The 12,611-nt window shown below is 42.8% G+C and overlaps 1 protein-coding gene across 3 annotated transcripts in view; it reads left to right on the plus strand.

Annotated features, from left to right (window-relative positions):
• The window catches only part of LOC140741062 (uncharacterized), a 36,577-nt gene extending 24,261 nt beyond the window's left edge, over positions 1–12,316 (plus strand). For all 3 annotated transcript variants that reach the window (XM_073070745.1, XM_073070747.1, XM_073070748.1), the window contains one exon: positions 8,359–12,316. In XM_073070745.1, the coding sequence (XP_072926846.1) occupies positions 8,359–8,409 (51 nt within the window). In that variant the 3' untranslated portion in view covers positions 8,410–12,316. The remainder of the gene's footprint in view (positions 1–8,358) is intronic.
• The last annotated feature ends 295 nt before the right edge of the window (positions 12,317–12,611 follow it).

Below are 12,611 nucleotides of genomic sequence, written 5' to 3' on the forward strand. Positions count from 1 at the left end.
TCACTTCTAGACTCTGTCTGTCTCCTGAGTAACTACAGATGCAAAAAATCCATTTAATATCCCCCTCATCTCTTTCAGCTCCACACATAGATTACCATTCTGATCTTCCAGAGGACCAATTTTGTCCTTTGCAGTCCATTTCCTCTTAATATATCTATTGAAACCTCTAGGATTCTCCTTCATCTTGTCTGCTGGAGCAACCTCATGTCTCCTTTTAGCCCTCCTGATTTCTGACTTAAGTGTTCTCTTGCATTTCTTATACTTCTCAAGTGCCTCATTTGTTCCTCCCTGCCTATACCTGCAATGCACCTCCTTTTCTCTCTTAACCAGGAACTCATTATCTTTTGAAAACTAAGGTTCCCTAAACCTTCTATCCTTGTCTTTTACTCTGACAGGAAAACACAAACTTTGTACTCACAAAATTTCACTTTTGAAGGCCTCCCGTTTACAGAGTACATCTTTGTCAGAAAACAACCTGTCCCAATCCACACTTGCCAGATCCTTTCTGATACCATCAAAATTGGCCTTTCTCCAAATTAGATCTCAACCTGAGGACCAGACCTGTTTTTTTCCAGAATATCTTCGAAACTAGGAGCATTATGATCACTAGATGCAAAGTGTTCCCCTACACAAGCTTCTATCACCTGCCCTGTCTCATTCCCTGACAGCAGATCAAGTATCACACACTCTAATTGAGACCTCCACGTACTGGTGAAGGAAACTTCCCTGAACACATTTGACAAACTCATTCCCATCAAACCCTTTTACAGTGTGGGAGTCCCAGTCAATATGTGGAAAGTTAAAATCACGACTTTATGTTTCTTGGAATAATCTATAATCTCCCTACAAATTTACTCCACTAAAGCCCACGGACTGTTGGGTGCTCTGTAATATAATCCCATTAATGTGATCAACCCTTTCTGATTCCTCAGAATGCAACCTCTCCAGTTTGTCCTGGTTGAGCACTACCGTGACATTTCCCTGACTAGTAATGCCACCCCTCCCACTTTAATCTCTCCCGCTCTGTTATGTCTAAAGTAACAGAACCCCGGAACATTGAGCTGCCAGTCCTGCCCCTCCTGCAACCCAGTCTCATTAATGGCTACAATATCATAATTCTAGCCGCTAATCCAAGTCCTAAGCTCATTGGCATTTCCTACAATACTTCTTGCATTGAAATATAATTAACTCAGAACATTAGTTCCACCAGACTCAATCTTTTGATTCCTGACTTTGTCTGAGGTCTTACCAACATCTGTCTTCATAACCTCTCCATTAACTGTTCTGGCACTCTAGTCCCCATCCCCTGCAACTCTAGTTTAAACCCCACCCCATGCAGCACCAGAAAACTTTCCCACTAGGGTATCAGTCCTCCTCCAGTTCAGGTGTAAACCATCCCTTCTGTACAGGTCTCACCTTCCCTGGAAGAGACACCCAAAAATCTGAACCCTTCCCTACTACACCATCTCTTGAGCCACATGTTAAACTGTCAGATCTTCCTATTTCTGGCCTCACTAGCACATGACATGGGTAGAAAGTCCTGTCCTTTTACTTAGCACCTAACTCCCTAAACTCACTTTGCAGAACCCTGTCACCCCCCACCTCACCCAGGTCATTGATACTGACATTGACCATAACCTCAGGCTGATCACCCTTCCACTTAAGAATGCTGTGTACTCGATCTGAGATACCCCGGACTATCTGGGACTATCTGGGAATCTCATTCTCGTCCACAGAACCCCCTGACTGCTCCTCTAACAAATAAATCCCCTATCACTACAGCTTGCATCTTCTTCCCCCTTCTCTTCTGAAAAACCAGACTTAGTGCCAGAGACCTGACTGCTGTGACTTTCCTCTCCTAGGTCATGTCCCCCAACAGTATCCAAAGTGGGGTGTCTGTGGTCGAGGGAAATGGCCACAGTGATACTCTGCACTAGCTGCATATCCACTTTACCCATTCTATTGGTCTCTGGTTACCTGTGTCCTGCACCTTGGATGCAACTACTTCCCTGTATGTCCTATCTATCACCCCTTCAGCCTTCCAAATGATCCAGAGTTCATCCAGTTCCAGCTCCAACTCCTTAACAACATCAGAAAGAAGCTACAGTTGGATGCACTTCTTGCAAGTGTAGTCGTCAGGGACACTGGAAGTCCCCTTACCTTCCCACATCCCACCCAAGCAGTATTCCACTATCCTGCCTGACATCTCCACTGCTTTTGTTTCTTTTAAACAAAAGGATCTATCTACAGCTCCACCTCTCCTCTATGAGCTAAAGCCTGAACTCCTCACTCTAACACTGGCTCAATCACACAATGGCCACTCGGCTTAAATCTAACTTATTTGTATTGGCCCTTGCCAAGTGTCTAATTATGCACAATCCAACATCTCCTCAGGAACTGTGGTGGACATAAAATATAAATTATACATAACTTATACAGACAAGGCAGTGAAGAGAACAATAAAAACTATGCAAATCAAGACGCCAGTGCAAGAAAGAAAAAGAACACACTGGGCATGCACATTACGGTTATTTGGCAAGCTGAGTGTGGAATCTATTCAAATAATTGTGCTTCTAATCCAGACTGACTCCAATGACTGTCCCTTCAGATGAGGTCCTATCCAATTCAGATGGTCAAGTGAAACAGACTGTCCTCATCAAGAAATTTGCCAAATCCTGGGCAATGAGGCTGAGTGCGGAGATGGCAACTGATGGTACTGCAGTGTGGGCCACAGAACGGGCTGGATCTCTGGTGGAGAGCACCAGTTCTCCTGTTCCACTCCTCGACTCAGGGCTGAGTGATTCTGTAAGATACTGAATAGGGGACTGTGTGCACTTTGTATCGAATCCCCCCAGCATTCTGTCAGCCCCAGCTGGTGCCTCTGGTGATATTAATAGAAGAGACAATCTGGGCCAGAGCAGATACGTCACTCTCTGCTTGTTAGAAACTCCTCACTTCCTGGCCCCAAAATGAAATCTTAGGCTTCACCCAAAGCAGACTCAACCCTCAGCTATGCCCCACCATCTCTGCTGCCAAGTCCCTCCCTCAGTCGCTACACTACCATCTCATTCACATCTTCCCGCGCTTTCCACAAGAATGCCTTGGCAGCTAACATTTACTTTGACATAGTGTTGGTCCATCTGCTCTGTGACATATCACTTCCTGCCTGATTTGCAAATTGCATGGACAACTTACACAAAGCTCAGAAAGAAATTAGCCAAACCTTATTTCTGGAGTGGTGAGTAACTTACTAACTCACACTGGTCTTTATCACTCCGAAAAAAACCGTACCGTCCCGAAACAATGACTGATCCTTTTTGTTTCTCTCCCTAAAGATCATTCCTGACCTGTTGAGCATTTCCTGCATTTTCTTTCATGCTTCCACTATCTGCATTATTGCAAGGCTTATTGAGAAAGTAAGGAGGCATGGGATCCAAGGGGACATTGCTTTGTGGATCCAGAACTGGCTTGCCCACAGAAGGCAAAGAGTGGTTGTAGACAGGTCACATTCTGCATGGAGGTCAGTCACCAATGGAGTGCCTCAGGGATCTTTTCTGGGATCCTTACTCTTCGTGATTTTTATAAATGACCTGGATGAGGAAGTGGAGGGATGGGTTAGTAAGTTTGCTGATGACACAAAGGTTGGGGGTGTTGTGGTTAGTGTGGAGGGCTGTCAGAGTTTACAGCAGGACATCGATAGGATGCAAAACTGGGCTGAGAAGTGGCAGATGGAGTTCAACCCAGGTAAGTGTGAGACGGCACATTTTGGTAGGTCAAATATGATGGCAGAATATAGTATTGATAGTAAGACTCCTGGCAGTGTGGAGGATCAGAGGGATCTTGGGGTCCGAGTCCAGAGGACATTCAAAGCTGCTGTGCAGGTTGACTCTGTGGTTAAGAAGGCATACGGTGCATTGGCCTTCATCAATTGTGGGATTGAGTTTAAGAGCTGAGAGGTAATGTTGCAGCTATATTGGACCCTGGTCAGACTCCACTTGGAGTACTGTGCTCATTTCTGGTCGCCTCACTACAGGAAGGATGTGGAAACTATAGAAAGGGTGCAGAGGAGATTTACAAGGACGTTGCCTGTATTGGGGAGCATGCCTTATGAGAATAGGTTGAGTGAACTCTGCCTTTTCTCCTTGGAGCGATGGGGATGAGAGGTGACCTGATAGAGGTGTATAAGATGATGAGAGGCACTGATCATGTGGATAGTCAGAGGCTTTTCCCCAGGGCTGAAATGGCTAACACGAGAGGGCACAGTTTTAAGGTGCTTGTAAGCAGGTACAGAGGAGATGTCAGGGGTAAGGTTTTTTACACAGAGAGTGGTGAGTGCGTGGAATGGGCTGCCAGCGATGGTGGTGGAGGTGGATACGATAGGGTCTTTTAAGAGACTCCTGGATCGATACATGAAGCTTAGAAAAATAGAGGGCTATGGTAACCCTCGGTAATTTCTAAGGTAAGGACATGTTTGGCACAGCATTGTGGGCCGAAGGGCCTGTATTGTGCTGTAGGTTTTCTATGTTTCTATTATTTTGCTTTCGCACAATAATCTGAACCAGGTCAAAATTACATTTCACTTTTCAGCATTAATATTATTCATAATAATGACAGTCATATTTAATTTTAAGTATCAGGATCACAATGAAACCATTTAAAAGCAAAACCAGCCAAAAACAAGGATTTGCAACACTTTTCATATCCAGAAGGATTCCCAGAGCATTACAGAGACAATTCAGGGTTTTTGGAGAATTAAACCACACAGATTCCTTTGGTTTTCGAGTTTTTGCTGACCATCAAGTTACCATGTGCAGGTCAATGGAATGATTTTGGATTGGCACCATGGTGGACCCAAGGGCCTGTTCCTGAGCTGTAGTACGGTCTATGCTCATTGTTCAATGACGAAGGAAAGACTTTTTAAAACAATACCTTTCATATCACTTTCAGGACACCTCTACTGATTTACAGCAGTTAATAAAGTAAGACCACTGTAATGAAATAGGAAATGCCGCAGGCAGTTTCTGCACACCAATCTCCCAGATGTTGTAGGGACTGTTGGCAGTGAATGTCCTCATCTCCAGCGTTCTTGCATCTGTATTCCCAAATGTTAAGTCTTTTCTAGATTTGCTCCAGTATCGGAGCGCTCCTGCAGCCCAGATGTGGAGCTCAAAGTTGCAAGAGCTCTCCAGCAGTTGTTCCAGGGAATAGAGAGGCAAGTTGGGAGGGATCAAAGTGTTCTGTGTATGCATGAATGTTTTTAATTCAGTGATTTCAAATGTACATTTTTGTGTTTGTCATACTAAATTGTTCATCATTAATTGTTTGATTTTAAGTTGAACATGAAACATTTTAAATGTTTCTGAATGTCAAAGGTTCAGAAACATTCAGTTTTTTGATGAGATTAATGGCTGACTAATCCTAGTTAGCCAGGCAGTACTTTTTTCCCCAGCAGCTTTACAGTTGTGGCCTGTCCCACATCCTCACCCTGGCCATAACCACAGGCGCACTTACACTCTCTGGGCCTCTTATACAGATCTGTTGCTGACAACCTCAAGGCAAGTTGGCAGCCTTCACTGGTGCTCGTAAGGATAAGGGGTTCATTTTTAGTTTGGCAACCAGTGATCAGAGGGGCAGGGACTCGTGCTGTCTGTGACAATATGTTTGATGATTTAAGAGTAAAGGGCTACACGCTGTGTGCCAAGATTTTCAGATGATGTTAAAGTTTGTGTGAAGACTAATTGTGAGGAGGATGCAAAGAGATGTTGACAGGTTAATAGGCTAAAGGAGTGCAAACCGGAACATGTGAAATTATTCATTACAGAGGAAAGAATAATAAAAACAGATTATTATATAAATGGAAGAGATTGTAGAAAGCTGCAGGACAGAAATATTTGGGCTCACCAGGTATTCAGGAAGGTTAATGGGATGCTGGCTTTTATTTCAAAGGTGATAGAAAGTTAAAATAAGGAAATCTTGTAAAAAAACTTTTCATGACTCTAGTGAGATCACATCTAAAGTACTGTTTGCAGGTATGGTCCTCTTATTTAAACAACCACAGGAGGCAGTTCAGAGGAAGTTCACTAGGATGATCCTGGTATGGAGGGATTGTCTTGTGAGGCAAGTTTGAACAGATTGGTACTTATTGGTGCTGGAAAGATGAGAGATGATCTTATTGACAGGGGTAAGCGCTGGGAGGATGTTACCCTTCTGATGAGTCTTGGACCAGAAGGCATTGTTTGAGCACAAGGAATCCGCATTTAAGACTAAGACTTCTTCACTCAGAGAGTTGTATCTATGGAATTACTTGTCCCAGAAAGTTATGGAGGCTAAATCCTTCAATATATTCAAAGGAGATTTCAATTTTTAATCAGTAAGAGAACCAAAAATCTGGGGGAAGGAGACCTCAGGGAAGTTTGGATCAGCCATGATCTTATTGGGTGGTGCAGCAGGCTTGTGCACTGAATAACCCAGCCCCATTCTTATCATTTCATGATTCTCTCCAGTGAAATGAAATCCTCTTGCCATCAGAAATCTACTTTGAATGAATAACCTCAAGGCTAAAGAGGTAGGGTTGTAATTTGTTGCTGGTGACTATCGAAATAGCTGAAACTGAACTGTGGAGACCAAATACATCTCATAGTGCGGTGACCAGCGACAAATATCCACCCCTCCTGGAGACTTATGGCTGAATGGAGAGATGTGATCTATGGAGAGGAACTGAGGAAACCCAGTTTTCAGTGCTGCCATTCAGCAGTGGGGCACACAATGCTGGAACTCCTGATATAACTCTCAACAATTGGGCAGGGATGCTAGAGCTCACCTTTCACACTCAGTGTCAGGACTCGATGGCATTTTAGGAAGGTCCATTATGCAACAGGACTCAAATCCAATTAACCACAACTATTGAATCTTTGCACTCAACTGCTGATAGACTTCAGGAAGGGGAAGTCGAGGGAACACACACCAGTCCTCATTGACGGCTCAGCAGTGGAAAGAGTGAGCAGCTTCAAGTTCCTGAGCATCAATATCATCTCAGTGGATCAATCCTGGGCTCAACATATCAATGCAATCACAAAGAAGGCACGCCAGTGGCTATGCTTCATTAGGAGTTTGAGGAGATTTGGTATGTCACCAAAGACTCCAGCAAATTTCCACAGATGTACCATGGAGAACATTCTGACTGGTTGCATCTCCTCCTGGTGTGGAGGCTCCAATGCACAGGGTCACAAGAAGTGGCAGAGGATTGTAGACTCTGCCAGCTTCATCACTGGGACAAGCCTCCTCACCATCTTCAAAAGGTGGAGACTCAAGAAGGGGACGTCCATCATCCCCACCACCTGGGACATGCCCTCTTCTCTTTACCACCATTGGGGAGGGGAAGAGGTCCATGAGCCTAATGACCTGCACTCACTGTTTTAGGAGCAGTTTCTTATGCCATCAGATTTTTTGAACAATCCATGAACATTAGCTCTTTTACACTATTTATTTATTATTATATCTTACAGTAATTGTTATGCCTGCACTGTACTATTGCCCCAAAGCATCACATTTCATGACATATGTCAGTGACAATAAACCTGATTCTGACCCACTTCTTCTTCATCAAATGGTGAGGGGGAGCAAGGGGGTGGGCATATGTCAACTACCACTCAGAGAGTGACACCTGTCCTGCATGACCTGACTGAGAGGATGAGATAGGGTGAGTGTAGCTACCCCCTGATGTGGAGTGGCAGGGTGAGAGTGAGTTGTGGGCACAAAGGGAAAGTGTGGACAACCCGAAGGCGTGAGTAACCACACTTAGGGAGGTGGCACAGAGTAAATGTGGTCTGCCTTAAATAGCTGGTTGTTAGGTTTACAATGTATGCTATCAGTGTTTAACCCAGGCAACCTGTTCATTTTCTATACCTTCACAGTATATCCCTCATAACGATCCCCTCATAACAAGTGTCTGTGCCAGATTTTGAACCACAGATCTATTTAGAATGTATAAATAGCCCTATCTGACATAAATAAATGGGTGATTAATTCTTAATTAATGTTTCAGAGATCTAAAATCCATTTCAATAGATATGGGTCAAATTTGACCTGGGACAGCCTCAATGTACAAAAATTTGTAGCACCTGTACAAAAGTATAAAATTTTTAAATATTTTCATTTTTGCGCATTTTGGGTCACTTTAGGAAAAGTCATCAAATTTCGGCTAAAAAAAAATGGCATTTAAGGTGTTTTTACTGCTGTCAAATGTCAAAACGGGTCAAATTTGACCTGAACAGTATGTAAGGGTTAAGTTTGGATTTCACTACTCAAAGAAAATGCCAATGTCTCTCTCCTCTGACTCTCCTTGTCTCTCTCATGCAGGCTGATTACAATTCTTGCATCCTTTGGAGAACAGAACGGACGGCAGTTTGAAGCTCATTTGCAAATGAAGGTGTGAGCGTCTGATTCAACTAAAGTCACTGAACAGCAACCAATGAGGAAGATAAATATGAAGAGCAATGGTTCAGTAGCCCCTCAGGGAAGCAGGGACAGAACAATATTTGTAAATGTAATTTTGAGAGATTTTTGGCTTTGGATTCTTTGGTGAAGAACCTGAACGTTCAACCCCTCCTGCACCATCACACGATGGCTGCAGTGTGCACCATCAACAAAACCCATGGCAGTTACTTACCCTGGTTACTCCAACACATTTGTAAAACAAGAAACCTCCACCATCAAGAAGGGCAAGGATAGCAGTTGCATAGGAACACCACCACCTGTAGGTACCCCCTCAAGTTGCTCACCATCCTGACTTGGGAACATATTGCCATTCCTTCATCATCGCTGAGTCTAAATTCTGCAATTCCCTCCTTAAAACCCCTGTGGGAGCACCTCCACCAAAACAATGGCAGCCATTCAAGAAGATTGATCACCATTACCTTCTCAAGAGCAATTTTTGGCCTTGTTTATGATTCCCTCATTCTTCGTGTGAATTTCAAGTCACAATGAGAGAAAAATGTGACAAATCTTTTTGTGTAAAGTAATTATTAGGCTTGTTCACTTTGATTATATCTGTTAGACCCTGCTGTCACCTCTTTAATAGTTTTACTTAACTGCACTTGAGATATTTGAATGGTTAGTAACATTTTCTATGAACATCAGGTAAAATTGCAGATGCTGGAAATCTAACGTAAAAACTGAAACTGTTGGAAATACTCTGCAGGCCAGATCACATCTGTGGGAAGAGAAACAGATTGTCTCTTTCTAGTTCTGACAGAAGGTTTTGCTCCACATGGATGTGGCCTGATTTTCTGAGTATTCCTGCATTTTTGTAGAGCTCTGTCCATCGTAATCTCAGTCTCTTTTCATTGACCCTATTCTCCAATGTATGTTTGCTCCCAAACTGAATGACCTCACTTAAAATTCCAACATATGATTGACCTGAATCATGGAATAATTAGAGCATAGGAGGAGACCATTCAGCCTACTGTATCATTACCAGCTATGAAGGAGCAATTTAACATTTAACCTGCTCTACTCCTCTACCCTCTCCTCATAGTCCTATAAATACTTCCCTGGCACTCTCTCAAAGACCTTCAAGTCCTTCCATTATTTAGTTTATTTTAGTCTAGCACCTACAATAAAGAATAAGTACCAAGAACAAGACTAGACCCAGCACTGCTCCAGGGTCCACGCTCCTCCAGACTGACCAACACCCTAATTAATAGTAAAGGTCTATCCTGACTACTGCACTCCATGAATCATACACCTTGTTCTTAAAAGTGAGGCACCTTATTCAATGCCACCTCAAAAACCACACCACAAACTTTGTTAAATTGTTCTTTATACATTCATCCTGTCGCTTTCACAGTTTTAAGCTTATCTTACCAGCTGTGATTGCCCCATTTACCCAAGTTGTCGGTAATGGTTTCCTGAATTCTGGATTTTAAGTGGATTGCTTTGTGTTGAGCTTCGAGTGTGTTGCTGGAGCTAGAGAGCTCCGTGTACAGGGAGTGGAGAGCATTTCATCGTACTTCTGACATGTGCCTGATAGCAAAAAGGTGTGCCAGGAGTTGAGTCACCAGCCATAGGATACCCAACCAACCCTTCACCTGCACCTATTGCCACAGTTTTTATGTCACTGATTGATTTACATTTCCAATTTATACTGACAGTTGTGATGCTGAGAATAGGGTATCTGTGATGTTCTGTTTTGTGGTTTTCAGGGTCAGAAAGAGGGGAAGGGCATCATATTGAGAGATCCAGGGTGGAAGGGGTTGGGGTCAAAGCATCGGTAATATATAAAAAATGTTGAAGAAGTGAGGGTTGGCAGAGGTGATTGTGATTGACTGTTGCAGGTTTGAAATGGAGAGGACGGAGGGGAGATGGGGTGTAAGATTATGGATAGGGTTAGTATAAGGTGCAACTGTTAGTTATCCTGTCTCAAATCAGTACAATACCCATCACTCCAGAGGGAGAGGGGGAAAGAGGCAGGGGAATGGGATCCTTATGCACAGAACAACAGCATGTCCACTCTGGACCAACAACGTGTTCATTCCCTGATCTACAACGTGTCATCTCCCAGACCAACAGCACGTCCACTCCAGACCAACAAAGTGTTCATTCCTTGACCAACGTATTCACTCTCTGACCAACAACGTGTTTACTCTCTAACTTTGTCCATTCCCTGACCAACATGTGTGTTCACTCCCTGACTATGATATCCAGCCTTTGGCCATTTCCCAGCTTTGTACTAGACTGCTACACACATTGTTCTGTTATTATTTCTCATGCTGCTGTTGTGACCTAGTATAATTTACACCCATTAATCGACAAGTGCTCTGTGTCCTATGTTCCTGGCACTATTTTAAACTTTGAATCTTTACTGATAATAAACATAATATGCAAATTCACTCACTGCCTGGCATTGCAAAGGTCTTGAAATGATGGAGCATGGTTTGTTAGAATAATGCACATGTAACAGAATTGTTTGAATCTGAAACCTACAGATTGTGGTGAGAAGTTAAAGCTGACTGCCTCACAGTTTACAAGTCCAGCACTAAGGTCCTGCTAAACGTGAAAGTGGAAGGAGTGAAGGCAGGAAGCAAGGTGTTGCACAGAGTTGCAGGGCTATGCAGTTCCCCTCCACTGCTGTAAATATCTGAAGGCTAATTCGATAGGCAGAGCAGAGGTGGAATGGGTTAGTTTGGCTCATTGCTCACCACAGGGATCGGAGTTTAGTAGTGTGTGTTTAATGGTGTTGACTATTTTCTAAATGGGGAGAAAATTCAAAAATCAGAGGTGCAATGTGACTTGGGAGTCCTCGTGAAGGATTCCCTAAAGGCTAACTTGCAGGAGGAGTCGGTGGTGAGGAAGTCAAATCTGATGTTAGCATTCATTTCAAGAGGACTGGAATATGAAAACAAAGACGTACTGCTGAGGATTTAAAAGGCACTACTCGGTCCACATTTGGAGTATTGTGAGGTCTCATATTTGAGAAAGAATGTGTTGGCATTGGAGAGGGTCCAGAGGAGGTTTATGAGAATGATCCCATGGATGAAAGGGTTAAAATATGAGGAGTGTTTGATGCCTCTGAGCCTGTAATCACCGGAGTTTAAAAGAAGAGTGGGGGGGATCTCACTGAAACCTGTCACATATTGAAAGGCCTAAATATTCTGGATGTGGAGAGGATGTTTGCAAAAGTGGGGGAGTCTAGAACCAGAGGGCTCAGTCTCAGAATTGGAGAATGTCCCTTTAGAACAGAGGTGAAGAGCAATTTATTTAGCCAGAAAGTGGTGAATCAGTGGAATTCATTGCCACAGATAGCTGTGGAGGATAATTCATTGGGTATGCTGTATTTAAAGCAGAGGTTGATATGTTCTTGATTAGTAAGGACGTCAAAGGTTACAGGGAGAAGGCAGAAGAATGCCATTGAGAGTGAAAATAAATAATTATGATTGAATGGCAGAGTAGACTTCATGGGTTGAATGGCCTAATTCTGCTCCTATGTCTAATAGTCTTATGATCATCAGTGACAGAATCACCGGGCAAGCTGTTTAAGTTGACATTGCAAGGTTTCTGTTCGTCTTTGCAAAATGTCCTATTCCATTTCCAGAACTTATGATTCAGTACTGTATAGAACATTGTGCTGTGCAGTACTATCACACTTTTCTAGAAGTCTTGGCATTTTTATGACATTATTATTTCATTGTTCTTTTGCAATATACTTGTTAATATTGAATTGTGTGCTGATACTGTTTTACATTGCTCAAAATTGTCAGTGAAAAAGCAGTGGATTTATAGAAAGCAGACACTTAAAGCATGTTGCATTTTAATACAAGATTACTGCTTTGGTTTATCAAGTGCCTCAGCAATGTTCTGCAGTTAAAGGAAGATCACATATCACATTATCAAACTTACATAAACTTGGCAACATACTGTTTCTTTTATATTAAGTCAAATAATCCTGAATAATTGATCTCAAAGTGAGGGGCAGTGAGCCCTTGAGGGAAAGCAGACACTGTCAAACGTCAGGGATCCCTGAATCAAAATGAGCAGAAAGGCTTATGTTGGACTTTGAATTAACATAATGACAATTTAATTTACTGCTTTGTTAAAGAGCTGTTGAAAGAACA

This window comes from Hemitrygon akajei, chromosome 18 (genome assembly GCF_048418815.1).
Source record: "Hemitrygon akajei chromosome 18, sHemAka1.3, whole genome shotgun sequence".
NCBI classification, from domain to species: Eukaryota; Metazoa; Chordata; class Chondrichthyes; order Myliobatiformes; family Dasyatidae; genus Hemitrygon; species Hemitrygon akajei.